General features: G+C 46.0%; 1 protein-coding gene and 2 long non-coding RNA genes across 47 annotated transcripts in view; 2 read left to right on the plus strand and 1 right to left on the minus strand.

Annotated features, from left to right (window-relative positions):
* The window catches only part of LOC127930286 (cytokine-like nuclear factor N-PAC), a 47,586-nt gene extending 33,980 nt beyond the window's left edge, over window positions 1–13,606 (minus strand). Inside the window, 6 exon segments of the mRNA XM_052519842.1 lie at window positions 6,395–6,490; window positions 8,748–8,858; window positions 12,351–12,498; window positions 12,584–12,663; window positions 12,793–12,829; window positions 13,402–13,606. Of these exon segments, the coding sequence (XP_052375802.1) occupies window positions 6,395–6,490; window positions 8,748–8,858; window positions 12,351–12,498; window positions 12,584–12,663; window positions 12,793–12,829; window positions 13,402–13,439 (510 nt within the window). The 5' untranslated portion in view covers window positions 13,440–13,606.
* LOC127930291 (uncharacterized) lies at window positions 6,617–7,757 on the plus strand. Its single transcript, XR_008137743.1, has 3 exons — window positions 6,617–6,861; window positions 6,935–7,231; window positions 7,454–7,757. It is a non-coding gene; the product is annotated as an uncharacterized LOC127930291 (long non-coding RNA).
* Window positions 13,607–18,798: 5,192 nt separating the features above from the next.
* Window positions 18,799–24,300, plus strand: LOC127930292 (uncharacterized). 45 transcript variants are annotated; one of them, XR_008137784.1, is made up of 8 exons: window positions 18,799–19,894; window positions 19,938–20,159; window positions 20,293–21,855; window positions 21,954–22,296; window positions 22,444–23,080; window positions 23,130–23,325; window positions 23,372–23,466; window positions 24,121–24,300. It is a non-coding gene; the product is annotated as an uncharacterized LOC127930292 (long non-coding RNA). The 45 variants fall into 45 exon arrangements; XR_008137762.1 differs by having other exon boundaries at window positions 21,954–22,247; window positions 22,346–23,080; XR_008137792.1 differs by having other exon boundaries at window positions 21,954–22,247; window positions 22,395–23,080.
* The last annotated feature ends 1,721 nt before the right edge of the window (window positions 24,301–26,021 follow it).

Here is a 26,021-nt window from a genome sequence, read left to right on the forward strand (position 1 = left end):
CCACTCAGCATCTCTCTACCACAGTGGTCACCAACCCCTGGGACTCCCACTCAGCATCTCTCTACCACAGTGGTCACCAACCCCTGGGACTCCCACTCAGCATCTCTCTACCACAGTGGTCACCAACCCCTGGTCCTCCCACTCAGCATCTCTCTACCACAGTGGTCACCAACCCCTGGTCCTCCCACTCAGCATCTCTCTACCACAGTGGTCACCAACCCCTGGTCCTCCCACTCAGCATCTCTCTACCACAGTGGTCACCAACCCCTGGTCCTCCCACTCAGCATCTCTCTACCACAGTGGTCACCAACCCCTGGTCCTCCCACTCAGCATCTCTCTACCACAGTGGTCACCAACCCCTGGTCCTCCCACTCAGCATCTCTCTACCACAGTGGTCACCAACCCTGGTCCTCCCACTCAGCATCTCTCTACCACAGTGGTCACCAACCCCTGGTCCTCCCACTCAGCATCTCTCTACCACAGTGGTCACCAACCCCTGGTCCTCCCACTCAGCATCTCTCTACCACAGTGGTCACCAACCCCTGGTCCTCCCACTCAGCATCTCTCTACCACAGTGGTCACCAACCCCTGGTCCTCCCACTCAGCATCAGCATCTCTCTACCACAGTGGTCACCAACCCCTGGGACTCCCACTCAGCATCTCTCTACCACAGTGGTCACCAACCCCTGGTCCTCCCACTCAGCATCTCTCTACCACAGTGGTCACCAACCCCTGGGACTCCCACTCAGCATCTCTACCACAGTGGTCACCAACCCCTGGGCCTCCCACTCAGCATCTCTCTACCACAGTGGTCACCAACCCCTGGTCCTCCCACTCAGCATCTCTCTACCACAGTGGTCACCAACCCCTGGTCCTCCCACTCAGCATCTCTCTACCACAGTGGTCACCAACCCCTGGTCCTCCCACTCAGCATCTCTCTACCACAGTGGTCACCAACCCCTGGTCCTCCCACTCAGCATCTCTCTACCACAGTGGTCACCAACCCCTGGGACTCCCACTCAGCATCTCTCTACCACAGCGGTCACCAACCCCTGGGACTCCCACTCAGCATCTCTCTACCACAGCGGTCACCAACCCCTGGGACTCCCACTCAGCATCTCTCTACCACAGTGGTCACCAACCCCTGGGACTCCCACTCAGCATCTCTCTACCACAGTGGTCACCAACCCCTGGGGACTCCCACTCAGCATCTCTCTACCACAGTGGTCACCAACCCCTGGTCCTCCCACTCAGCATCTCTCTACCACAGTGGTCACCAACCCCTGGTCCTCCCACTCAGCATCTCTCTACCACAGTGGTCACCAACCCCTGGGACTCCCACTCAGCATGTCTCTACCACAGTGGTCACCAACCCCTGGTCCTCCCACTCAGCATCTCTCTACCACAGTGGTCACCAACCCCTGGTCCTCCCACTCAGCATCTCTCTACCACAGTGGTCACCAACCCCTGGTCCTCCCACTCAGCATCTCTCTACCACAGTGGTCACCAACCCCTGGTCCTCCCACTCAGCATCTCTCTACCACAGTGGTCACCAACCCCTGGGACTCCCACTCAGCATCTCTCTACCACAGTGGTCACCAACCCCTGGTCCTCCCACTCAGCATCTCTCTACCACAGTGGTCACCAACCCCTGGTCCTCCCACTCAGCATCTCTCTACCACAGTGGTCACCAACCCCTGGGACTCCCACTCAGCATCTCTCTACCACAGTGGTCACCAACCCCTGGGACTCCCACTCAGCATCTCTCTACCACAGTGGTCACCAACCCCTGGGACTCCCACTCAGCATCTCTCTACCACAGTGGTCACCAACCCCTGGGACTCCCACTCAGCATCTCTCTACCACAGTGGTCACCAACCCCTGGGACTCCCACTCAGCATCTCTCTACCACAGTGGTCACCAACCCCTGGTCCTCCCACTCAGCATCTCTCTACCACAGTGGTCACCAACCCCTGGTCCTCCCACTCAGCATCTCTCTACCACAGTGGTCACCAACCCCTGGGACTCCCACTCAGCATCTCTCTACCACAGTGGTCACCAACCCCTGGTCCTCCCACTCAGCATCTCTCTACCACAGTGGTCACCAACCCCTGGTCCTCCCACTCAGCATCTCTCTACCACAGTGGTCACCAACCCCTGGTCCTCCCACTCAGCATCTCTCTACCACAGTGGTCACCAACCCCTGGTCCTCCCACTCAGCATCTCTCTACCACAGTGGTCACCAACCCCTGGGACTCCCACTCAGCATCTCTCTACCACAGTGGTCACCAACCCTGGTCACCAACCCCTGGTCCTCCCACTCAGCATGTCTCTACCACAGTGGTCACCAACCCCTGGTCCTCCCACTCAGCATCTCTCTACCACAGTGGTCACCAACCCCTGGTCCTCCCACTCAGCATCTCTCTACCACAGTGGTCACCAACCCCTGGTCCTCCCACTCAGCATCTCTCTACCACAGTGGTCACCAACCCCTGGGACTCCCACTCAGCATCTCTCTACCACAGTGGTCACCAACCCCTGGGACTCCCACTCAGCATCTCTCTACCACAGTGGTCACCAACCCCTGGGACTCCCACTCAGAATCTCTCTACCACAGTGGTCACCAACCCCTGGGACTCCCACTCAGAATCTCTCTACCACAGTGGTCACCAACCCCTGGGACTCCCACTCAGAATCTCTCTACCACAGTGGTCACCAACCCCTGGGACTCCCACTCAGAATCTCTCTACCACAGTGGTCACCAACCCCTGGGACTCCCACTCAGCATGTCTCTACCACAGTGGTCACCAACCCCTGGTCCTCCCACTCAGCATCTCTCTACCACAGTGGTCACCAACCCCTGGGACTCCCACTCAGAATCTCTCTACCACAGTGGTCACCAACCCCTGGGACTCCCACTCAGCATCTCTCTACCACAGTGGTCACCAACCCCTGGGACTCCCACTCAGCATGTCTCTACCACAGTGGTCACCAACCCCTGGTCCTCCCACTCAGCATCTCTCTACCACAGTGGTCACCAACCCCTGGGACTCCCACTCAGAATCTCTCTACCACAGTGGTCACCAAACCCTGGGACTCCCACTCAGCATGTCTACCACAGTGGTCACCAACCCCTGGTCCTCCCACTCAGCATCTCTCTACCACAGTGGTCACCAACCCCTGGGACTCCCACTCAGCATCTCTCTACCACAGTGGTCACCAACCCCTGGTCCTCCCACTCAGCATCTCTCTACCACAGTGGTCACCAACCCCTGGTCCTCCCACTCAGCATCTCTCTACCACAGTGGTCACCAACCCCTGGTCCTCCCACTCAGAATCTCTCTACCACAGTGGTCACCAACCCCTGGGACTCCCACTCAGCATCTCTCTACCACAGTGGTCACCAACCCCTGGTCCTCCCACTCAGCATCTCTCTACCACAGCGGTCACCAACGCCTGGGACTCCCACTCAGCATCTCTCTACCACAGCGGTCACCAACCCCTGGGACTCCCACTCAGCATCTCTACCACAGCGGTCACCAACCCCTGGGACTCCCACTCAGCATCTCTCTACCACAGCGGTCACCAACCCCTGGGACTCCCACTCAGCATCTCTCTACCACAGCGGTCACCAACCCCTGGGACTCCCACTCAGCATCTCTCTACCACAGTGGTCACCAACCCCTGGGACTCCCACTCAGCATCTCTCTACCACAGCGGTCACCAACCCCTGGTCCTCCCACTCAGCATCTCTCTACCACAGTGGTCACCAACCCCTGGTCCTCCCACTCAGCATCTCTCTACCACAGCGGTCACCAACCCCTGGTCCTCCCACTCAGCATCTCTCTACCACAGCAGTGGTCACCAACCCCTGGTCCTCCCACTCAGCATCTCTCTACCACAGCGGTCACCAACCCCTGGTCCTCCCACTCAGCATCTCTCTACCACAGCGGTCACCAAACCCTGGTCCTCCCACTCAGCATCTCTCTACCACAGGGGTCACCAACCCCTGGTCCTCCCACTCAGCATCTCTCTACCACAGCGGTCACCAACCCCTGGTCCTCTCACTCAGCATCTCTCTACCACAGCGGTAACCAACCCCTGGTCCTCCCACTCAGCATCTCTCCACCACAGTGGACACCAACCCCTGGTCCTCCCACTCAGCATCTCTCTACCACAGTGGTCACCAACCCCTGGTCCTCCCACTCAGCATCTCTCTACCACAGTGGTCACCAACCCCTGGGACTCCCACTCAGCATCTCTCTACCACAGTGGTCACCAACCCCTGGGACTCCCACTCAGCATCTCTCTACCACAGTGGTCACCAACCCCTGGGACTCCCACTCAGCATCTCTCTACCACAGTGGTCACCAACCCCTGGGACTCCCACTCAGCATCTCTCTACCACAGTGGTCACCAACCCCTGGGACTCCCACTCAGCATCTCTCTACCACAGTGGTCACCAACCCTGGGACTCCCACTCAGCATCTCTCTACCACAGTGGTCACCAACCCCTGGGACTCCCACTCAGCATCTCTCTACCACAGTGGTCACCAACCCCTGGGACTCCCACAGTCAGCATCTCTACCACAGTGGTCACCAACCCCTGGGACTCCCACTCAGCATCTCTCTACCACAGTGGTCACCAACCCCTGGTCCTCCCACTCAGCATCTCTCTACCACAGTGGTCACCAACCCCTGGTCCTCCCACTCAGCATCTCTCTACCACAGTGGTCACCAACCCCTGGTCCTCCCACTCAGCATCTCTCTACCACAGTGGTCACCAACCCCTGGTCCTCCCACTCAGCATCTCTCTACCACAGTGGTCACCAACCCCTGGTCCTCCCACTCAGCATCTCTCTACCACAGTGGTCACCAACCCCTGGGACTCCCACTCAGCATCTCTCTACCACAGTGGTCACCAACCCCTGGGACTCCCACTCAGCATCTCTCTACCACAGTGGTCACCAACCCCTGGGACTCCCACTCAGCATCTCTCTACCACAGTGGTCACCAACCCCTGGGACTCCCACTCAGCATCTCTCTACCACAGTGGTCACCAACCCCTGGGACTCCCACTCAGCATCTCTCTACCACAGTGGTCACCAACCCCTGGGACTCCCACTCAGCATCTCTCTACCACAGTGGTCACCAACCCCTGGTCCTCCCACTCAGCATCTCTCTACCACAGTGGTCACCAACCCCTGGTCCTCCCACTCAGCATCTCTCTACCACAGTGGTCACCAACCCCTGGTCCTCCCACTCAGCATCTCTCTACCACAGTGGTCACCAACCCCTGGTCCTCCCACTCAGCATCTCTCTACCACAGTGGTCACCAACCCCTGGTCCTCCCACTCAGCATCTCTCTACCACAGTGGTCACCAACCCCTGGTCCTCCCACTCAGCATCTCACTACCACAGTGGTCACCAACCCCTGGTCCTCCCACTCAGCATCTCTCTACCACAGTGGTCACCAACCCCTGGTCCTCCCATCTCTCTACCACAGCAACCCCTGGTCCTCTCTCTACCACAGTGGTCACCAACCCCTGGGACTCCCACTCAGCATCTCTCTACCACAGTGGTCACCAACCCCTGGGACTCCCACTCAGCATCTCTCTACCACAGTGGTCACCAACCCCTGGTCCTCCCACTCAGCATCTCTCTACCACAGTGGTCACCAACCCCTGGTCCTCCCACTCAGCATCTCTCTACCACAGTGGTCACCAACCCCTGGTCCTCCCACTCAGCATCTCTCTACCACAGTGGTCACCAACCCCTGGTCCTGGGACTCCCACTCAGCATCTCTCTACCACAGTGGTCACCAACCCCTGGTCCTGGGACTCCCACTCAGCATCTCTCTACCACAGTGGTCACCAACCCCTGGTCCTGGATGAGTAACCAGAGGGTGCAGGGTTTTGTTCTAGCGCAGCACTAAAACTGGATTAGAAAGGACCCATTTGTATGTGCTTCTAAGCAAATCCTGGTAAACATCAAGTCAAACCACTTTACTGGGGGGTGGTTCCCCCAACAGACTAAATCTAGTCCTGGACTAAAAATATTTCCTCTTGAGGAAGGATTAGGATAAAGCACATACAGATCTCAGATAGCCAAGCTAATCAGACCTTCGTGCTGGGCTGGGACAAAACCATGCATCCTCTACCTCCCCAGGTCCAGTGGTCAGTCAGTAACCCCTGCGTTCTGTAGCGTGCGAAGGGAGTGGAAGAGAAGGGGGAAGTTAAGGCAGGCGGGCTGTGAGACGAAACCCTGCACCCTCTACCTCCCCAGGTCCAGTGGTCAGTCAGTAACCCCTGCGTTCTGTAGCGTGCGAAGGCAAAGGGAGTTGAAGGGAAGGGGGAAGTTAAGGCAGGCGGGCTGTGAGACGGGTTCCACCTACACTGCTCTCCCATTTGAATCCTGAGACAGGTCCAGTAGTTCCCAGGCCCCCTAGTCGCTCAACACTGGACGGCTCTGGGTCAGAGTCAGTTAGGTCCTTCGGGGAGAGAGACACACATTACCCTGGTAGTCACTTTAAAGACGACAGACACTACATGCCTAATACTGGGGAGTGGGGTGGATCAGATTGACTCTACTCCTGGTAGTTCATCTATAGAAGCAACGATAGATGTGCAGTGTAAGGCTGGTCTTCAGGGAGACATTACCCTGGTAGTTCATCTATAGAACTGTCCGATACATCTCATGTGGAGTGTCAGGTCTGTCGGGTAGATACATTACCCTTGGAGTCAGTTTAAAGACTAGATACACTATGATAATGTGGAGTGTCAGGTCTGTCAAGGAGAGACATTACCCCTGGAGTCAGTTTAAAGACTAGATACACTATGATAATGTGGAGTGGGGTGTCAGGTCTGACAGGGAGAGACATTACCCTTGGAGTCAGTTTAAAGACTAGATACACTATGATAATGTGGAGTGTCAGGTCTGTCAAGGAGAGACATTACCCCTGGAGTCACTTTAAAGACTAGATACACTATGATAATGTGGAGTGTCAGGTCTGTGAAGGAGAGACATTACCCCTGGAGTCAGTTTAAAGACTAGATACACTATGATAAAGTGGAGTGTCAGGTCTGTCAAGGAGAGACATTACCCCTGGAGTCACTTTAAAGACTAGATACACTATGATAATGTGGAGTGGGGTGTCAGGTCTGACAAGGAGAGACATTACCCCTGGAGTCAGTTTAAAGACTAGATACACTATGATAATGTGGAGTGTCAGGTCTGTGAAGGAGACATTACCCCTGGAGTCACTTTAAAGACTAGATACACTATGATAATGTGGAGTGGGGTGTCAGGTCTGACAAGGAGAGACATTACCCCTGGAGTCAGTTTAAAGACTAGATACACTATGATAATGTGGAGTGTCAGGTCTGTGAAGGAGAGACATTACCCCTGGAGTCACTTTAAAGACTAGATACACTATGATAATGTGGAGTGTCAGGTCTGTGAAGGAGAGACATTACCCCTGGAGTCACTTTAAAGACTAGATACACTATGATAATGTGGAGTGGGGTGTCAGGTCTGACAGGGAGAGACATTACCCCTGGAGTCACTTTAAAGACTAGATACACTATGATAATGTGGAGTGGGGTTGACTACAGTAACTTATAGATGTAGAGGTGGTCTCCGAGACTCAGGGTTTAGTCTAGTGCTGGACTACAAACCAAGCTCAACAGAGAATCTACATTGAAAATGATTTTTTAGTCCATGATTAAGCTTCACCTGTGTCTGGGAAACAGTCCCCTGGTGTGTAGTGAGACGTCACTCAGGTCTATACATCTACCAGGGAGCTTCCAGGGAGACACATACTACTCTGTGGGTTCAGTCACTACGGTAGATAGACTTCACCTATTGGGGTGTGGAGTTGACTATATAGTCACTTTGTAGACTAGACAGTCTATACATCTACCAGGGGGAGAGAGATGTCAGTCACTTTGTAGACTAGACAGTCTATACATCTACCAGGGAGAGAGATGTCAGTCACTTTGTAGACTAGACAGCCTATACATCTACCAGGGAGAGAGATGTCAGTCACTTTGTAGACTAGACAGTCTATACATCTACCAGGGAGAGAGATGTCAGTCACTTTGTAGACTAGACAGTCTATACATCTACCAGGGAGAGAGATGTCAGTCACTTTGTAGACTAGACAGTCTATACATCTACCAGGGAGAGAGATGTCAGTCACTTTGTAGACTAGACAGTCTATACATCTACCAGGGAGAGAGATGTCAGTCACTTTGTAGACTAAACAGTTTATACATCTACCAGGGAGCGAGATGTCAGTCACTTTGTCACTTTGTAGACTAGACAGTCTATACATCTACCAGGGAGAGAGATGTCAGTCACTTTGTAGACTAGACAGCCTATACATCTACCAGGGAGATAGAGAGAGAATGTGGGTTCACAGTCAGACTGGAGAACCCAGTAGGGCTGATCAGAGAGCCTATATCTAGTGAGATGTCTGATGTATTTACCTGGCTGTGGGTACAGCCAGTCACCCTGTAGAGATAAGACTGGAGAACCTACTAGGGATGTATATCAGTGAGATCTTCAGTGGTCTCTGTGTGAGTTCATGCCAATCTGAGGATGCTGAAAGGGGAGTGGGACCAACACCTAGCTGTAACCTGATACCACAGCAGGTGTTGGACAATTGGCCCTTTTTAAATTATATCAGCTTCTGTATGTCTGAGTGTCCACCACACTAGGTGCACTTCTGAGTGTCCACTACTAACCTTCTCAGAGGGGTCTTTCAGGGCACTGAGGTCTTCGTCATCTTCCTCTAGGATCTTCAGAGGTTTAGTTGGTGTCTTCTTTCCTTTAGAGTCTCCTTTCCCCTCAGAGCTCTGTGGGATTAACAGAGCCATACATTAACCATTAATTAATGGGTTTCTGTACAGCACTTTGAGATATCAGCTGATGTACGAAGGGCTATATAAATAAATTTGATTTGATTAACCCCTTTCCCCTCAGAGCCATACATTAACCCTTTCTCCTCAGAGCCATACATTAACCCTTTCCCCTCAGAGCCATACATTAACCCTTTCCCCTCAGAGCCATACATTAACCCTTTCCCCTCAGAGCCATACATTAACCCTTTCCCCTCAGAGCCATACATTAACCCTTTCCCCTCAGAGCCATACATTAACCCCTTTCCCCTCAGAGCCATACATTAACCCTTTCCCCTCAGAGCTCTGTGGGAATAACAGAGCCATACATTAACCCCTTTCCCCTCAGAGCCATACATTAACCCTTTCCCTCAGAGCTCTGTGGGAATAACAGAGCCATACATTAACCCCTTTCCCTCAGAGCCATACATTAACCCCTTTCCCCTCAGAGCTCTGTGGGAATAACAGAGCCATACATTAACCCTTTCCCCTCAGAGCCATACATTAACCCTTTCCCCTCAGAGCTCTGTGGGAATAACCCTTTTCCCCTCAGAGCCATACATTAACCCATTTTTCCCCTCAGAGCCATACATTAACCATTTCCCCTCAGAGCCATACATTAACCCTTTCCCCTCCAGAGCTCTGTGGGAATAACAGAGCAAGCAATACATTAACCCTTTCCCCTCAGAGCTCTGTGGGAATAACAGAGCCATACATTACCCCTTTCCCCTCAGAGCCATACATTAACCCCTTTCCCCTCAGAGCTCTGTGGGAATAACAGAGCCATACATTAACCCTTTCCCCTCAGAGCCATACATTAACCCCTTTCCCCTCAGAGCTCTGTGGGATTAACAGAGCCATACATTAACCCCTTTCCCCTCAGAGCTCTGTGGGAATAACAGAGCCATACATTAACCATTTCCCCTCAGAGCCATACATTAACCCTTTCCCCTCAGAGCCATACATTAACCCCTTTCACTCCAACCCCAGTTGTAACTAACCTGGTTATACCTAATTATTAGTATCAGATGTGCTAGATTAGGGTTGGAGTGTAAACCTACAGGACTGTAGTTCTCAAAGGAACAAGGTTGGAGTGTAAACCTACAGGACAGTAGTTCTCCAGGAACAAGGTTGGAGTGTAAACCTACAGGACAGTAGCTCTTAAGGAACAGGGTTGGAGTGTAAACCTACAGGACAGTAGCTCTTAAGGAACAGGGTTGGAGTGTAAACCTACAGGAGGGTAGCTCTCCAGGAACAGGGTTGGAAAGCCCTGGTCTAACTAACCTATGAATGTATAGACACGACATTATGGGTTTCCTACTTCTCCACTTCAGTATTACAGTGACACAGTCAAACTGTTGTTGAACTCATTTAGATGAACAATTTTGTGATGGTTGGACAAATCCCATCTGTCTGGTGGCAATGTAACAGACATCACTTCACTTGCTTAGCCATACCACTTCCTCCAGCTTCCACCGAGACTAGAACCCATACCACTTCCCCCAGCTTCCACCGAGACTAGAACCCATACCAAATCCTCCAGCTTCCACCGAGACTAGAACCCATACCACTTCCCCCGCTTCCACCGAGACTAGAACCCATACCACTTCCTCCCGCTTCCACCGAGACTAGAACCCATACCAATTCCTCCAGCTTCCACCGAGACTAGAATCCATACCACTTCCTCCAGCTTCCACCGAGACTAGAATCCATACCACTTCCTCCAGCTTCCACCGAGACTAGAATCCATACCACTTCCTCCAGCTTCCACCGAGACTAGAATCCATACCACTTCCTCCAGCTTCCACCGAGACTAGAATCCATACCACTTCCTCCCGCTTCCACCGAGACTAGAATCCATACCACTTCCTCCCGCTTCCACCGAGACTAGAATCCATACCACTTCCTCCCGCTTCCACCGAGACTAGAATCCATACCATTTCCTCCCGCTTCCACCGAGACTAGAATCCATACCACTTCCTCCCGCTTCCACCGAGACTAGAATCCATACCACTTCCACCGAGACGAGAACCCTGGACGTCTGCCTCAAAAACTCACGTAACCGCCCTCCTGAAATGGTCTTGCTGCATCACAGAAAAGCTAGCAATCCAGCAACACAAGTAGAGACATGTCACGCTGAGGGAGGAGGTTACAGAAAGCGGCAGGTAGCCTAGCGGTTTAGAGCGTTGGGCCAGTAACAAAAAGGTCACTGGTTCGAATCCCAGAGCATAATAGGTGAAAAAACTGTCAATGTGCCCTTGAGCATGGCACTTAACCCTAGTTGCTCTGGATAAGAGTGTCTGCTCAATGACTAAAGTGTGTCTGGGTTATCCAGGTGACATCACCTGTTGACTACAACATTATACCCTCCTCACCTGTTCTTTACCCGTGGCTTTTGGACTAACAGTCATGTTCACTAGGTATGAAACGGAAGAAAATGATCTAGAAATGACTTTTCTGGCCCCTTTCTGCCTGTCTGGGGGGTACAACTACCTCACCTGTTCTTTCTGCCTGTCTGGGGGGGTACAACTACCTCACCTGTTCTTTCTGCCTGTCTGGGGGGTACAACTACCTCACCTGTTCTTTCTGCGTGTCTGGGGGAGGGGGGGTACAACTACCTCACCTGTTCTTTCTGCGTGTCTGGGGAGGGGGGGTACAACTACCTCACCTGTTCTTTCTGCATGTCTGGGGGGCTCAACTACCTCACCTGTTCTTTCTGCATGTCTGGGGGTACAACTACCTCACCTGTTCTTTCTGCATGTCTGGGGGGGGGGTACAACTACCTCACCTGTTCTTTCTGCATGTCTGGGGGGGTACAACTACCTCACCTGTTCTTTCTGCATGTCTGGGGGAGGGGGGGTACAACTACCTCACCTGTTCTTTCTGCATGTCTGGGGGGGGGTACAACTACCTCACCTGTTCTTTCTGCATGTCTGGGGGCATCACCTGTTCTTTCTGCATGTCTGGGGGGTACAACTACCTCACCTGTTCTTTCTGCATGTCTGGGGGGGGTACAACTACCTCACCTGTTCTTTCTGCATGTCTGGGGGGGGGTACAACTACCTCACCTGTTCTTTCTGCATGTCTGGGGGGGGGGGTACAACTACCTCACCTGTTCTTTCTGCATGTCTGGGGGGGGTACAACTACCTCACCTGTTCTTTCTGCATGTCTGGGGGACCTGTTCTTTCTGGGGGTACAACTACCTCACCTGTTCTTTCTGCATGTCTGGGGGAGGGGGGTACAACTACCTCACCTGTTCTTTCTGCATGTCTGGGGGGGGTACAACTACCTCACCTGTTCTTTCTGCGTGTCTGGGGGTACATCTACCTCACCTGTTCTTTCTGCCTGTCTGGGGGGTACAACTACCTCACCTGTTCTTTCTGCGTGTCTGGGGGTACATCTACCTCACCTGTTCTTTCTGCCTGTCTGGGGGGGTACAACTACCTCACCTGTTCTTTCCCCCCCTGTTTCTCTTTCTTCTTCAGGAAGTCTTCCACTGCATCCACAGCCTGTTGGAAACGTTTGCCCTTGTTGATCTTGATCATCTCCTCTTTGTGGGGGTGGTATGGTTTCAGCTGCTCCACCTTTATCCAGGCACTGCACACACACAACTGGATAAGTGATGGAAGCAAGCTAGATATGGATATTAGTGATAAGTGATGTAGTAGGTTTGTTAACTTACTGGTCTTCAGTTCCAAAGAATTTGACAAAATGGCATTTTTTCCCTCTTGGCTTTTTCAGGTCCTTTGGAGGACTGACGACCTGGAAAGACAAAGAAAGTTAATCACAATATCACTTACGTGTAGCTAGTCAGTTTAGCATACAATACCATTCTTAGTCAAAACGACCATGGTGTTCAGATGTCGCTAGCTTGAATTCGACAGATCTTACCTTGCCTGGCCACGGAGGATAGCGCCCGAGCTTTCCCCTAAAACAAAAACATTGCCATTTGATTGATGCTTAAACGTTGCATTATCGAGATAACGTTTAGATTTTCAGAATATAAATTCCACGACCCCTTGTATTCGTCGTCGCAGTAAACATTGGCTTCGAACAAGATGGCACAGTCCCCAGATTAATATCTAGTTAGCTAGCTAAACTGGCTAATTTAAGAATTATGTTGTTTCTCAAACATCACAGTACACACTTTTCAGATGTCATCAGTAAACATGTAGAGATAGCTAAACTATAAAAACAGCTAGAATATGGATTGAGCAATATTTACATACAGTTGCGTCCGGTTTCACTTCTCTGGGTGCGGCAAAGCTAAGTAGTTTACTGGCTAGCTAATGGCTATGCTGACTCGGGCTAAACAGGCAGTAACGTATTTGTTTTGAGTTCAATCGACAACTACCGTTAGTAAACGAATATTTTGTCACATCTACCTGATCAAATGTAACGAAAAAGCGCGATTTGAGTTGACCCGACACGGATTCAATGTAAACGATTAAATTCGAATGGAATAACAGGATTAAAGTAAGTTAAAAATGCATTTCTCACCAAACTAGGTCCCCGATTCTCAGATGCACCGTCGCCATCTTAGAACTTTACTGAAACGTCGCACTGAAACACCGCGAAAGAACACACCCACCAGAAAACACATGCGTCACCCCAAAACCACAGAGCTTCTACATCCAGAGGTACAGCATCGCGAGACTTCCGGGAACGCTAACGAAGAAGAACAAACATACCAGGCCGGGGTTTGGGGTACAACAAGTCAATGAGAGAAGTGAAAAATTCGTCCTTAGTTGTTAATGTTCTCAACATCTAAAGGCACAACCTAGATTGGAGCCGACGTCTTAAGTAGTTGAACATGCTATTAGTCCAACCTCGTGAAAGTGACAAACTGACACGTTTTCATTTATCTGAAAAACGACTTTATATCGAAGGAGTTCCTTTGACTGCACATGCACATGCGCAGTTCGGCGCAAGAAGAACGTTAGTCCCGATGACGTGTTTCTTCTACGCATGAGCTTTGCTAGCCAACGTTGCCATGACATCGCCTAAACGCGTGATCTGGGATTTCAGGGTTAGCCAATCTTCATACTGTCTGCCCAAATCCCGTAGTTACCACATACACAAAGTCAAAATTGGCTACATTATTTTTTATTTTTTATTTAACCTTTATTTAACCAGGTAGGCCAGTTGAGAACAAGTTCTCATTTACAACTGCGACCTGGCCAAGATAAAGCAAAGCAGTGTGACAAAAACAACAACACAGTTACACATAAACAAACATACAGTCAATAATACAATAGAAAAATCTATGTACAGTGTATGCAAATGTAGAAGAGTAGAGGGGTAAGGCAATAAATAGGCCATAGAGGCAAACTAATTACAATTTAGCATTAACACTGGAGTGATAGATGTGCAGATGATGATGTGCAAGTAGAGATACTGGGGGGCAAAAGAGCAAGAGGGTAAGTAACAATATGGGGATGAGGTAGTTGAGTGTGCTGTTTACAGATTGGCTGTGTACGGGTACAGGGATCGGTAAGCTGCTCTGACAGCTGATGCTTAAAGTGAGAGAGATAGAGTAGTTAGAGAAGACTCCAGCTTCAGTGATTTTTGCAATTCGTTCCAGTAATTGGCAGCAGAGAACTGGAAGGAAAGGGTGGCCAGAGGAAGTATTGGCTTTGGGGATGACCAGTGAAATATACCTTCTGGAGCGCGTGCTACGGGTGGGTGTTGCTGTGGTGACCAGTGAGCTGAGATAAGGCGGGGCTTTACCTAGCAAAGACTTATAGATGACCTGGAGCCAGTGGGTTTGGCGTCGAATATGTAGTGAGGGCCAGCCAACGAGAGCATACAGGTCACAGTGGTGGGTAGTGTATGGGGCTTTGGTGAGAAAATGGATGGCACTGTGATAGACTACATCCAGTTTCCTGAGTAGAGTAGAGTGTTGGAGGCTATTTTGTAAATGACATAGCCGAAGTCAAGGATCGGTAGTATAGTCAGTTTTATGAGGGTATATTTGGCAGCGTGAGTGAAGGAGGCTTTGTTTGCGAAATAGGAAGCTGATTCTAGATTTAATTTTGGATTGGAGATGCCTAATATGAGTCTGGAAGGAGAGTTTACAGTCTAACCAGACACCAATGTATTTGTAGTTGTCCACACATTGTCCACATAGAACCGTCCAGAGTAGTGATGCTAGTCGTGCAGGCGTGCGGGTGCGGGTGCGGGCAGCAATCGGTTGAAGAACATTCACTTTGTTTTATTAGCATGTAAAAGCAGTTGGAGGCCACGGAAGGAGTGTTGTATGGCTACATCACACAAATTCATGAAAACAAAAATGTGCTTTTTGGTCATCATTTAAGGTCATGGTTAGACATACGGTTAGTAGAGCAGTGTGGTTAAGGTTACATTTAAAATTTTAAGACAATAAATAGTAGAAATAGGAGGGTTTTAGACACAATTATGACTTTGTGGATGTGGTAACTAGTGACAACCCAAACAGCAACTTGAAAGCGTGAATAAAACATTTTCTAAATTCTATTAAATATACTGTATCCCTTGGCAAGAGTAGAAGGCAGTTCAATCAGATGCTTTCATTCATCTAGACTAGAGATTCAGCTGCTCTTACGTGCCCTCCTGCAACTAGAGGGTTGGGTGGTGCTCAAACCTTTTTATCTCTGCATGGTTGGGAAAAGGTTTGTAAAATAAGCATTTGACAGTCTGCACCTGTTGTATTCGGAGCACGTGACAGATAAAATACAGAGTCCAACATGAATGGATGAGATGAAGGTCATATTCACAGACCCAGACAACCCCTTCTGTCTGTAGGCCTATACAACGATACATCTGTTTCTAGAAGTCTTTATGAAGGATAGGTGTGTCTGTTTGCTATGTAACATGAATGGATGAGATGAAGGTCATATTCACAGACCCAGACAACCCCTTCTGTCTGTAGGCCTATACAACGATACATCTGTTTCTAGAAGTCTTTATGAAGGATAGGTGTGTCTGTTTGCTATGTAACATGAATGGATGAGATGAAGGTCATATTCACAGACCCAGACAACCCCTTCTGTCTGTAGGCCTATACAACGATACATCTGTTTCTAGAAGTCTTTATGAAGGATAGGTGTGTCTGTTTGCTATGTAACATGAATGGATGAGATGAAGGTCATATTCACAGACCCAGACAACCCCTTCTGTCTGTAGGCCTATACAACGATACATCTGTTTCTAGAAGTCTTTATGAAGGATAGGTGTGTCTGATTGCTATGTAACATGAATGGATGAGATGAAGGTCTTATTCACAGACCCAGACAACCCCTTCTGTCTGTAGGCCTATACAACGATACATCTGTTTCTAGAAGTCTTTATGAAGGATAGGTGTGTCTGATTGCTATGTAACATGAACGGATGAGATGAAGGTCATATTCACAGACCCAGACAACCCCTTCTGTCTGTAGGCCTATACAGCGATACATCTGTTTCTAGGAGTCTTTATGAAGGATAGCCTATACAACGATACATCTGTTTCTAGAAGTCTTTAAGTGAACGATAGTGTGTCTGTTTGCTATGTAACATGAATGGATGAGATGAAGGTCATATTCACAGACCCAGACAACCCCTTCTGTCTGTAGGCCTATACAACGATACATCTGTTTCTAGAAGTCTTTATGAAGGATAGGTGTGTCTGTTTGCTATGTAACATGAATGGATGAGATGAAGGTCATATTCACAGACCCAGACAACCCCTTCTGTCTGTAGGCCTATACAACGATACATCTGTTTCTAGAAGTCTTTATGAAGGATAGGTGTGTCTGTTTGCTATGTAACATGAATGGATGAGATGAAGGTCATATTCACAGACCCAGACAACCCCTTCTGTCTGTAGGCCTATACAACGATACATCTGTTTCTAGAAGTCTTTATGAAGGATAGGTGTGTCTGTTTGCTATGTAACATGAATGGATGAGATGAAGGTCATATTCACAGACCCAGACAACCCCTTCTGTCTGTAGGCCTATACAACGATACATCTGTTTCTAGAAGTCTTTATGAAGGATAGGTGTGTCTGATTGCTATGTAACATGAATGGATGAGATGAAGGTCATATTCACAGACCCAGACAACCCCTTCTGTCTGTAGGCCTATACAACGATACATCTGTTTCTAGAAGTCTTTATGAAGGATAGGTGTGTCTGATTGCTATGTAACATGAATGGATGAGATGAAGGTCATATTCACAGACCCAGACAACCCCTTCTGTCTGTAGGCCTATACAACGATACATCTGTTTCTAGAAGTCTTTATGAAGGATAGGTGTGTCTGATTGCTATGTAACATGAACGGATGAGATGAAGGTCATATTCACAGACCCAGACAACCCCTTCTGTCTGTAGGCCTATACAGCGATACATCTGTTTCTAGGAGTCTTTATGAAGGATAGGTGTGTCTGTTTGCTATGTAACATGAATGGATGAGATGAAGGTCATATTCACAGACCCAGACAACCCCTTCTGTCTGTAGGCCTATACAACGATACATCTGTTTCTAGAAGTCTTTATGAAGGATAGGTGTGTCTGTTTGCTATGTAACATGAATGGATGAGATGAAGGTCATATTCACAGACCCAGACAACCCCTTCTGTCTGTAGGCCTATACAACGATACATCTGTTTCTAGAAGTCTTTATGAAGGATAGGTGTGTCTGATTGCTATGTAACATGAATGGATGAGATGAAGGTCATATTCACAGACCCAGACAACCCCTTCTGTCTGTAGGCCTATACAACGATACATCTGTTTCTAGAAGTCTTTATGAAGGATAGGTGTGTCTGATTGCTATGTAACATGAATGGATGAGATGAAGGTCATATTCACAGACCCAGACAACCCCTTCTGTCTGTAGGCCTATACAACGATACATCTGTTTCTAGAAGTCTTTATGAAGGATAGGTGTGTCTGATTGCTATGTAACATGAATGGATGAGATGAAGGTCATATTCACAGACCCAGACAACCCCTTCTGTCTGTAGGCCTATACAACGATACATCTGTTTCTAGAAGTCTTTATGAAGGATAGGTGTGTCTGTTTGCTATGTAACATGAATGGATGAGATGAAGGTCATATTCACAGACCCAGACAACCCCTTCTGTCTGTAGGCCTATACAACGATACATCTGTTTCTAGAAGTCTTTATGAAGGATAGGTGTGTCTGTTTGCTATGTAACATGTTGTCACCAATTCACCTTTTTTTTTACAGTGTGCCTATTTAACCTTTGACCCACGCGCCACAGAATAAATGTTTTTATGACTTTGATCTCTCACAATACAATACAGTGAGTTTCTCTCTTTACTGTAAACCCTCACCTCACAATAGGGCTTACAATAAGGTGAGTTTCTCTCTTTACTGTAAACCCTCACCTCACAATAGGGCTTACAATAAGGTGTGTTTCTCTCTTTACTGTAAACCCTCACCTCACAATAGGGTCTACAATACAGTGAGTTTCTCTCTTTACTGTAAACCCTCACCTCACAATAGGGCTTACAATAAGGTGAGTTTCTCTCTTTACTGTAAACCCTCACCTCACAATAGGGCTTACAATAAGGTGAGTTTCTCTCTTTACTGTAAACCCTCACCTCACAATAGGGCTTACAATAAGGTGTGTTTCTCTCTTTACTGTAAACCCTCACCTCACAATAGGGCCTACAATAAGGTGGTATAAAGACAGCCACAGTTGTTCATATTTGACTGTAAATCACCTGTGTTACAAACAGCCCAGGTTTTTACTAATCTAGTTAAACCAAAACAATGCTTATTAAATCATTATCCTAATGAGTGTTTTATTAAATCGAACACCTTCTAAACTCCTTTGTTTTCCCCGAATGACATCTGACCATGGAACATTTGGCATGTTCCGGAATAGAAGCCCGGAACAAGAGGAATATTTCATTCAAGGGTTTAATTCATAAAAGCAGATTGAAAATAGAAATCCTCATAGTGGTGAAATCATTTCCTCACAACATTATCCTGACAATGCAATAAACACAGACTCTGAATTTAAATCAGATGACATAAGGTATTTCTGGATAAGACATCTCTTAGGCCTGAGTTTGCATCACAAATGGCACCCTATTCCATATATAGTGCACTACTTTAGACAAGGGCCCATAAGTAGCTGGTCTGAAGTAGTGTGTTATGTAGGGGGTAGGTTGCCATTTGTGAGGCACCCATTTTTAACAAATTGATGAATTGTGTTTCTTACATAACACAAGATTACATTATCTGTCTAGACCGGATTTAGTAATTTCATCAAAATCCCAGGATTAATTGTTCTAATTATATTTGTGTGTATTTCCTATCATAAGCCCCATGGGGACGGTCTGTCCAGTCCACTGGGTCCGAGGTGTTGTCCCAAATGGCACCCTATCCCCTTTTATAATAATAATAATATATGCCATTTAGCAGACGCTTTTATCCAAAGCGACTTACAGTCATGTGTGCACACATTCTACGTATGGGTGGTCCCGGGGATCGAACCCACTACCCTGGCGTTACAAGCGCCATGCTCTACCAACTGAGCTACAGAAGGACCACAGCCCTATTGTCTCTGGTTAAATGAAGGTTTCACAGTACCTTTATACAGTTACTGTTAACATGACCCCTTATTTTCTACAAAACACAATACAATGGAGAGGTACTTGTCCACATGATGACGCATGTATTTAATGTAGAAAAAAATGACATTAACTCATTTTTCGAACCCAAACGAGCAGTTACTGCCTTTTTGCTTGGTAGGGCAGAATAGAATGCTGTAGCACTTACAACGGGTCGGTTGTTCTGAGTGTTGAGGTTGATCATTAGTGGGTCCGGGTCGGTTGTTCTGAGTGTTGAGTTTGATCATTAGTGGGTCCGGGTCGGTTGTTCTGAATGGTGTGTGTTGAGGTTGATCATTAGTGGGTCCAGGTCGGTTGTTCTGAGTGTTGAGGTTGATCATTAGTGGGTCTGGGTCGGTTGTTCTGAATGGTGTGTGTTGAGGTTGATCATTAGTGGGTCCAGGTCGGTTGTTCTGTGTGTTGAGGTTGATCATTAGTGGGTCCAGGTCGGTTGTTCTGAGTGTTGAGGTTGATCATTAGTGGGTCCGGGTCGGTTGTTCTGAGTGTTGAGGTTGATCATTAGTGGGTCCGGGTCGGTTGTTCTGAGTGTTGAGGTTGATCATTAGTGGGTCCGGGTCGGTTGTTCTGAATGGTGTGTGTTGAGGTTGATCATTAGTGGGTCCGGGTCGGTTGTTCTGAGTGTTGAGGTTGATCATTAGTGGGTCCAGGTCGGTTGTTCTGAATGGTGTGTGTTTCTGATCATTAGTGGGTCCAGGTCGGTTGTTCTGAGTGTTGAGGTTGATCATTAGTGGGTCCGGGTCGGTTGTTCTGAATGGTGAGGTTGATCATTAGTGGGTCCAGGTCGGTTGTTCTGAGTGTTGAGGTTGATCATTAGTGGGTCCGGGTCGGTTGTTCTGAATGGTGTGTGTTGAGTCTGATCATTAGTGAGTCTATTCATGTGTGACAATATTCAAGATGGTCATTATGTAAAGCCACTGTGATAAAGTCATGTTTGTTTTCAGTTGGTTTGTTTGGAGAGGCTTTTGCTGGTTTGAGATCCAGGCAGTTTATTGGCAGTGGCCTCTTTTAAAGGAAAATGATTGTGTTTTTCTAAAATAACTAGTGTGTATGTAACTGCAGTGGTTCACTTGATCTTTCCTTCCTTCCATCAGCAGTATTGTCTGTCACAGTTTATTGGTCTTCTTGTGAACTTGGGTCAGCTGAATGTCTGTGACGCGCTGTTGTACTTCAGAAAGTGATCTAACAGGTCTAAGAGGTGATTTTAGAGTCCTCTTTGGGTCTTCTTGTGATCATGGGTCAGCTGAATGTCTGTGAAGCGCTGTTGTACTTCAGAAAGTGATCTAACAGGTCTAAGAGGTGATTTTAGAGTCCTCTTTGGGTCTTCTTGTGATCATGGGTCAGCTGAATGTCTGTGAAGAGCTGTTGTACTTCAGAAAGTGATCTAACAGGTCTAAGAGGTGATTTTAGAGTCCTCTTTGGGTCTTCTTGTGATCATGGGTCAGCTGAATGTCTGTGAAGAGCTGTTGTACTTCAGAAAGTGATCTAACAGGTCTAAGAGGTGATTTTAGAGTCCTCTTTGGGTCTTCTTGTGATCATGGGTCAGCTGAATGTCTGTGAAGAGCTGTTGTACTTCAGAAAGTGATCTAACAGGTCTAAGAGGTGATTTTAGAGTCCTCTTTGGGTCTTCTTGTGATCATGGGTCAGCTGAATGTCTGTGAAGAGCTGTTGTACTTCAGAAAGTGATCTAACAGGTCTAAGAGGTGATTTTAGAGTCCTCTTTGGGTCTTCTTGTGATCATGGGTCAAATTAATCTCTGTGAAGCGCTGTTGTACTTCAGAAAGCGATCTAGTGGAAGTAACAGATCTTAAGAGGTGATTTTAGAGTCCTCTTGTTAATAACCATTATCTGTGTCAAACAAGCAAAACCTCGAAGCTTTAATCAACTTGGTTTGTTCTTCACATCTGATTCTGTACCGTTTCCCTTTAATGGGACCAGAACCGGTCGAACGTTTAGAAGTGACAGTTGTAATACATTTTTTGTATATTTCTGGTGTTGTCTGGGCCGTTGCATTACTCAGAACTGTTGACCCAACTCAATAGGTGGCCTGTCACCAACCCATGTCTTATGTTCTGGTTGAGGTGTTCTCCTCATTACTCAGAACTGGTGTATATTATGTTCTGGTTGAGGTGTTCTCCTCATTAAACAGTAACTGGTGTATATTATGTTCTAGTTGAGGTGTTCTCCTCATTAAACAGTAACTGGTGTATATTATGTTCTAGTTGAGGTGTTCTCCTCATTAAACAGTAACTGGTGTATATTATGTTCTAGTTGAGGTGTTCTCCTCATTAAACAGTAACTGGTGTATATTATGTTCTGGTTGAGGTGTTCTGCTCATTAAACAGTAACTGGTGTATATTATGTTCTAGTTGAGGTGTTCTCCTCATTAAACAGTAACTGGTGTATATTATGTTCTAGTTGAGGTGTTCTCCTCATTAAACAGTAACTGGTGTATATTATGTTCTGGTTGAGGTGTTCTCCTCATTAAACAGTAACTGGTGTATATTATGTTCTAGTTGAGGTGTTCTCCTCATTAAACAGTAACTGGTGTATATTATGTTCTAGTTGAGGTGTTCTCCTCATTAAACAGTAACTGGTGTATATTATGTTCTAGTTGAGGTGTTCTCCTCATTAAACAGTAACTGGTGTATATTATGTTCTGGTTGAGGTGTTCTCCTCATTAAACAGTAACTGGTGTATATTATGTTCTGGTTGAGGTGTTCTCCTCATTAAACAGTAACTGGTGTATATTATGTTCTGGTTGAGGTGTTCTCCTCATTAAACAGTAACTGGTGTATATTATGTTCTAGTTGAGGTGTTCTCCTCATTAAACAGTAACTGGTGTATATTATGTTCTAGTTGAGGTGTTCTCCTCATTAAACAGTAACTGGTGTATATTATGTTCTAGTTGAGGTGTTCTCCTCATTAAACAGTAACTGGTGTATATTATGTTCTGGTTGAGGTGTTCTCCTCATTAAACAGTAACTGGTGTATATTATGTTCTAGTTGAGGTGTTCTCCTCATTAAACAGTAACTGGTGTATATTATGTTCTAGTTGAGGTGTTCTCCTCATTAAACAGTAACTGGTGTATATTATGTTCTAGTTGAGGTGTTCTCCTCATTAAACAGTAACTGGTGTATATTATGTTCTAGTTGAGGTGTTCTCCTCATTAAACAGTAACTGGTGTATATTATGTTCTAGTTGAGGTGTTCTCCTCATTAAACAGTAACTGGTGTATATTATGTTCTAGTTGAGGTGTTCTCCTCATTAAACAGTAACTGGTGTATATTATGTTCTAGTTGAGGTGTTCTCCTCATTAAACAGTAACTGGTGTATATTATGTTCTAGTTGAGGTGTTCTCCTCATTAAACAGTAACTGGTGTATATTATGTTCTAGTTGAGGTGTTCTCCTCATTAAACAGTAACTGGTGTATATTATGTTCTAGTTGAGGTGTTCTCCTCATTAAACAGTAACTGGTGTATATTATGTTCTAGTTGAGGTGTTCTCCTCATTAAACAGTAACTGGTGTATATTATGTTCTGGTTGAGGTGTTCTGCTCATTAAACAGTAACTGGTGTATATTATGTTCTAGTTGAGGTGTTCTCCTCATTAAACAGTAACTGGTGTATATTATGTTCTGGTTGAGGTGTTCTCCTCATTAAACAGTAACTGGTGTATATTATGTTCTAGTTGAGGTGTTCTCCTCATTAAACAGTAACTGGTGTATATTATGTTCTAGTTGAGGTGTTCTCCTCATTAAACAGTAACTGGTGTATATTATGTTCTAGTTGAGGTGTTCTCATTAAACAGTAACTGGTGTATATTGTGTTCTGGTTGAGGTGTTCTCATTAAACAGTAACTGGTGTATATTATGTTCTGGTTGAGGTGTTCTCCTCATTAAACAGTAACTGGTGTATATTATGTTCTAGTTGAGGTGTTCTCCTCATTAAACAGTAACTGGTGTATATTATGTTCTAGTTGAGGTGTTCTCCTCATTAAACAGTAACTGGTGTATATTATGTTCTAGTTGAGGTGTTCTCCTCAAAAACAGTAACTGGTGTATATTACAGTAGGTGTTCTGCCCTCATTAAACAGTAACTGGTGTATATTATGTTCAGTGAGGTGTTCTCCTCATTAAACAGTAACTGGTGTATATTATGTTCTGGTTGAGGTGTATCATTAAACAGTAACTGGTGTATATTATGTTCTGGTTGAGGTGTTCTCCTCATTAAACAGTAACTGGTGTATATTATGTTCTAGTTAGGTGTTCCCTCATTAAACAGTAACTGGTGATATATGTTCTATAGTATCTCCTCATTAAACAGTAACTGGTGTATAATGTTCTAGTTGAGGTGTTCTCCTCATTAAACAGTAACTGGTGTATATTATGTTCTAGTTGAGGTGTTCTCCTCATTAAACAGTAACTGGTGTATATTATGTTCTACAGTGAATGTTCCCTCATTAAACAGTAACAGTGAATATTATGTTCTAGTTAATGTTCTCCTCATTAAACAGTAACAGTGAATATTATGTTCTATTTGAGGTGTTCTCCTCATTAAACAGTAACAGTGAATTATGTTCTAGTTAGGTGTTCCCCTCATTAAACAGTAATTGGGGTAGTCTGGTAGCTGTACCATTTTAGCCCTAGTCGGCAGGTGTTACTACAATATACTACAGTGTTGTCTGCAAAAACACATGAGTTAAGACTACAGTAATGCCCACAAAAACACGACAGTGAATACTATAGTATACTACAGTAATGCCCACAAAAACAACAGTGAATACTACAGTATAGTAATGCCCACAAAAACACGACAGTGAATACTATAGTAGCCTACAGTAATGCCCATTAATGTTATTGCAGTGAATACTGTATACTACAGTAATGCCCTACAAAAACCTACTGAATACTATAGTTACTACAGCCTACTGTATCCTAAGTGAATACTATTGTATACTACAGTAATGCCCCAAAAATGTTACAGTGAATACTATAGTATACTAAGTAATGTTGCAAAACACTACAGTGTATACAATAATGTAATTGCAAAAGCACTACAGTGTATACTATAGTTATACTAGCAGTAATGTAACACTAAGTGAATACTACTACTGTACTACAGTTATTGCAAAAACACTACTGTTTCCTAATGTTATTGTAGCCTACTGTATCCTAATGTTATTGTAGTCTACTGTATCCTAATGTTATTGTAGTCTACTGTAGCCTACTGTATCCTAATGTTATTGTAGTCTACTGTATGCTAATGTTATTGTAGTCTACTGTAACCTAATGTTATTGTAGCCTACTGTATCCTAATGTTATTGTAGCCTACTGTATCCTAATGTAATTGTAGCCTGCTGTATCCTAATGTTATTGTAGTCTACTGTATCCTAATGTTATTGTAGTCTACTGTATCATAATCTTATTGTAGTCTACTGTAGCCTACTGTATCCTAATGTAATTGTAGCCTGCTGTATCCTAATGTTATTGTAGTCTACTGTATCCTAATGTTATTGTAGTCTACTGTATCCTAATGTTATTGTAGTCTACTGTATCCTAATGTTATTGTAGTCTACTGTATCCTAATGTTATTGTAGCCTACTGTATCCTAATGTTATTGTAGTCTACTGTATCCTAATGTTATTGTAGTCTACTGTATCCTAATGTTATTGTAGTCTACTGTATCCTAATGTTATTGTAGTCTACTGTAGCCTACTGTATCCTAATGTTATTGTAGTCTACTGTATGCTAATGTTATTGTAGTCTACTGTAACCTAATGTTATTGTAGCCTACTGTATCCTAATGTTATTGTAGTCTACTGTATCCTAATGTTATTGTAGCCTACTGTATCCTAATCTTATTGTAGTCTACTGTAGCCTACTGTATCCTAATGTAATTGTAGCCTGCTGTATCCTAATGTTATTGTAGTCTACTGTATCCTAATGTTATTGTAGCCTACTGTATCCTAATGTTATTGTAGTCTACTGTATCATAATGTTATTGTAGTCTAATGTATCCTAATGTTATTGTAGTCTACTGTATCCTAATGTTATTGTAGTCTACTGTAGCCTACTGTATCCTAATGTTATTGTAGCCTAATGTTATTGTAGCCTACTGTATCCTAATCTTATTGTAGTCTACTGTAGCCTACTGTATCCTAATGTTATTGTAGTCTACTGTAGTCTACTGTAACCTAATGTTATTGTAGCCTACTGTATCCTAATGTTATTGTAGCTTACTGTATCCTAATCTTATTGTAGTCTACTGTAGCCTACTGTGATAAAGCCGTGGATGGTTTTGGTTGGTTTGGTTGGTTGGAGGACTTTTCATTCACTATTACAAACATATCCTCTTATCTTCAGCAATTTGTTTGTAACTGATTGGTTCAGATCTGTCCTTGAGATTAGCAGGAATACGGTGGTTTTCAAGAAAAGCTGCACAGTAATATTTCTTTCAATAAATACGAGCTTCATGTATGGAACATATG

The sequence above is a fragment of the Oncorhynchus keta genome, chromosome 5, assembly GCF_023373465.1.
Source record: "Oncorhynchus keta strain PuntledgeMale-10-30-2019 chromosome 5, Oket_V2, whole genome shotgun sequence".
NCBI lineage: Eukaryota > Metazoa > Chordata > Actinopteri > Salmoniformes > Salmonidae > Oncorhynchus > Oncorhynchus keta.